Source organism: Orycteropus afer, unplaced genomic scaffold (assembly GCF_000298275.1).
Source record: "Orycteropus afer afer isolate SDZICR_OR568_19922 unplaced genomic scaffold, OryAfe1.0 scaffold00227, whole genome shotgun sequence".
NCBI classification, from domain to species: domain Eukaryota; kingdom Metazoa; phylum Chordata; class Mammalia; order Tubulidentata; family Orycteropodidae; genus Orycteropus; species Orycteropus afer.
Window position 1 is genome coordinate 98,312 of NW_006921814.1, and position 3,833 is coordinate 102,144.

Consider the following 3,833-nt stretch of genomic DNA (forward strand, 5'->3'; position numbering starts at 1 on the left):
TTAATTAAATTCAACTATTGTTTGGTTTTAAGAAGATATCAGGGGATATTTTGGTGATTTAAGGTTTTAAAGATTATCTTTTGGACTATATTATCTTTAAATTCTCTTCCAACTTTACATTTCTTTGGCTTAAATTATTGAATTAGCTGGAAAAATAGAGTATAAGCAGTTCCAGTAATTCATTCCTACAGTCATTCAGCAGACATTTATAAGGGCCATAACATGCCAGGCTTTGGGCTAGGCACTAGAAATGCAAACATGAATTGAAAATAACCCATTGCCATTGAGTTGATTCATAACGACTTCATAGGATAGAGTAGAACTGCTCCATAGGGTTTCCAAGTCTGTAGATCTTTACAGAAGCAGACTGCTTCATCTTCTCTATCTTAGAGGAGCTGGTGGGTTTGAACTGCCAACCTTTTGGTTAGCAGCCAAGTGCACTAACCATTGTACCACCAGAGCTGCTGAATTGAATATAGACAGCCATAATTTTGGAGGATTTGCAGTCTGGTTCAGAGAAAGATACATATGAATAAATTAATGCAAATAAAATTACACATGCTTTGATATTATCATAAAATACAGTCAGAGGCACAAAGAATGTTTATTTTTTACCATGAAAGTATCAGAAAAAGTTTGATGGAGAAAATGAATCTCAGTCTTAGTTTTGAACAATTTTCATGTTTGCTTCTGAGTGGTGGTAGGGGAAAGAGGTTAGTTCATTTTACTGAATCCTTGGTTCATGCCAGGCACTGTGGTAGTCCTTTTTAGTGTACATACATGCTTATGCTTAGAACATAGTCTTATCCTATCTTGGACTCTAGTGAGAGAGGTCAGCATAACTTTCAATACCGTGTGTTAAGTAGAATGATAGTTACAAAAAGATGCTATAGGATTAGTACTGTATACATGAAGTTTAAGGCATAGAGAGGCAGCAGATTGGATTAAATCCTGGAAGGCCTTTATGCTATGCTAAGGCTTTCTCCTGTAGGGCAGTGGTTCTCAAAATGTGACTCTTATATCAGCAACATCTACATTCACTTGGAATATTGATAGAAATACATGTTCTCAGACTGTACTCCAAACTTACTGAATCAAAAATTCTAGGAGTTGGATCCAGCAATCATACATTTTAAGTTTCCCAGGTGATTCTGGAGTACTCTGGTAGCACAGTGCCTAAGACATTTGACTGCTATACCAGAAGGTTGACGGTTCAAACCCACCAACCACTTCTCGGAAGAAAGATTGGGCCATCTACTTCTGTAGTGATACTGCCTTGGAAACCTAGGGAAGGGTTGCTATGAGTCCGAAATAACCCGATGGCAGTGAGTTGGTTTGTTTTGGTTTTTTTTAGGTGATTCTGATCCATGCTAAAATTTTATTGTTGTTTTTTATTGTAGTAAATGTATATACCATAAAATTTGCCATTTTAACCATTTTTAAGTATGTTATTCATGAGTCAGAATAGTCTTGATGGCAGTGGGTTTGGTCTTTATTTTTGGTACTTGGTGGCATTTGCTGAAATGTTTGAGCAGTGCAAATGTAGGTAATGGGAAGCTGTTGAAGGAGCCTTTTAGTTATTTACTCTGATGACAGTGTGAAAGATGAATTTGAAAGCCGAAACATTTAGCGATAAGAGAGAATAAGGTTCTGTAGTAGTTGGATAAAAGCTGATGTGGGCCTGAGCTAAGACATTGGCAGTGGGAATAGAGAGGAAGAGGGAGAGGAAGAAAGAAGAAGTTGTTTAGACAGACAAGGAGGGGAACAAGAATTTAGTTTTGAATATCTTGGGTTTGAGGTACCTGTGGGACATAAGAGGAAATGTGGTTTGGAAATGCAAATTGGGAGGCATTATGGGACATACAGAACTTAAAGCAAAGGGATGAACTTTGCCAGTGTGAATATGAAATTTGTGAGAAGTGAGCTAAGAATGGAACATGGAAAACATTAGGGAGAAGGAAGGAAATGAATGAGACAAAAGGAGACTTATATTATGGAAATGTATTGGATTTTGTAATGACCTTAGCAAGAACAATTTTACAGAATGAAAGAGGGGCCATCAACAATATTGTAGTGAGAAGTTAGCAAGCAGAGATAACATAATGTATTCTATTCTCTTCTTTGAGAAGTTCAAATTAGGGGAAAAGAAGTTCAGATTAGATTTTCTAATAACATAACTGCAGTAAATATTATCTAAATAATGTATCTTTTTTTCTTTGTCATTCATCAAAATTTTGATTTCCTAAATTTTTCTACATTAATTAAACAGATAAGTATTAGCAGTGATTTTAATTTATATTTTTATTATTTTTGCAGTGTTCCCTCCCTTCCTCTTCCACCCCTTGTAACCAACAAAGTTTCCTTCCATATATAGACCTTTCATTGACTTTTCACAATATTAAACTAATGCTGTATTTGTCCTTCTGTGATTGACTTAACTTCACTCAGCATAAAGTCCTCCACGTTCATCCATGTCATGTGGTATTTTGCAGATTCTGCATTACTCTTTAGGGTTGCATAGTATTCCATTGTGTGCATATACCATAGTTTGCTTATCCATTCTTCTTTTGATGGGCATGTAGGTTGCTTCCATCTTTTTGCTGTTGTAAATAGTGCTACGATGAACATGAGTGTGCATATGTCCGTTCTTGTCCTGGCTCTCACTTATACACCTAGTAAAGGGATTGCTGGATCAAATGGTAGTTCTAATTCTAACTTTTTAAGGAATCACCATACTGCTTTCCACAGTGGTTGTATCATTTTAGAGTCCCACCAGCAGTGTATGAGAGTCCCAATCTCTCCACATCCTCACCAGTATTTGTTATTTTCTGTCTTGTTGAACTTTGCCATTAGTATTAGCCGTGATTTTAATCTCTCCACTTTGTGACTTTACCTTTAGGTGTGCTGTTTTGTGTAGGTGGTCGAGGTGGATCTGGTGACCCCTTCCGAAGTATTGAATGTTATTCTATCCACAAAAACAGTTGGTTCTTTGGACCAGAAATGAACAGCCGAAGGCGCCATGTGGGTGTAATCTCCGTGGGAGGTAGAAACACTATTGTCTTATGTCACATTGTCATAATCTCCAACATTTGAATATTGAGAATTTCTTTCATATAAAGAAAATTGCTAAATTATAAAATATTTTTCAACATATCAGTAAAATATTTGTATAGCGATTATTTACTTGTACAGTGTATAATCCATTGCATATAGGTACATAATGTGGAGATGAATAATATAAAAGGGGAGTAAAGAATTAAACTGTTAGGAGTTATTTGCAACAAAACTCAAACAAAAGAAAACTGTCCATTGAACCAGAATAAATATATATCAACTTCTTTCTAGACCCATCTCATTATTGTTACTAAAATTAGATTTTTTTTCAAGAGATACTAAAAACCTGTTATTTGTAGAATCATGGAGAAATTCTTAAAAGACTAAAAAATTTTTTTCCCTGGTTATAAAAGCTAAATGCTTATTTTGGAAAATATAAAAATACATTTTATTAGAAATGAAAATCATTTGTAATCCAAACACCCAGAAATAGTCACAGGTAACATAATGGTGTATAATCTTTTGTGTGTATTTTGGTTTGTTTAATCTCAATTTGGTCATATTATACCAACAGTTTTGTATTTTCTTTCTTTTTCTTTTTAATGCATTTTATTGAAATATTTATGTACAGTGAAATACACAAAACTAAAGTGACATGGGTCAATGCTTTTTTTGGGGGGGGGACAGTTTTCTCTTCCCTCCTTTCCCCTCCCACCCCTGGCAACCAACAAAGAAAGTTTCCCTCTATATATAAACCTTTCCTTGACCCTCCATAACAA

The 3,833-nt window shown here is 35.1% G+C and overlaps 1 protein-coding gene across 1 annotated transcript in view; it reads left to right on the forward strand.

The window, feature by feature from the left end:
* The window catches only part of KLHL8 (kelch like family member 8), a 48,431-nt gene that overhangs the window by 22,075 nt on the left and 22,523 nt on the right, over window positions 1-3,833 (forward strand). Inside the window, exon 4 of the mRNA XM_007948835.1 lies at window positions 2,900-3,043. Coding sequence (XP_007947026.1) covers window positions 2,900-3,043 — 144 coding nt within the window. The remainder of the gene's footprint in view (window positions 1-2,899; window positions 3,044-3,833) is intronic.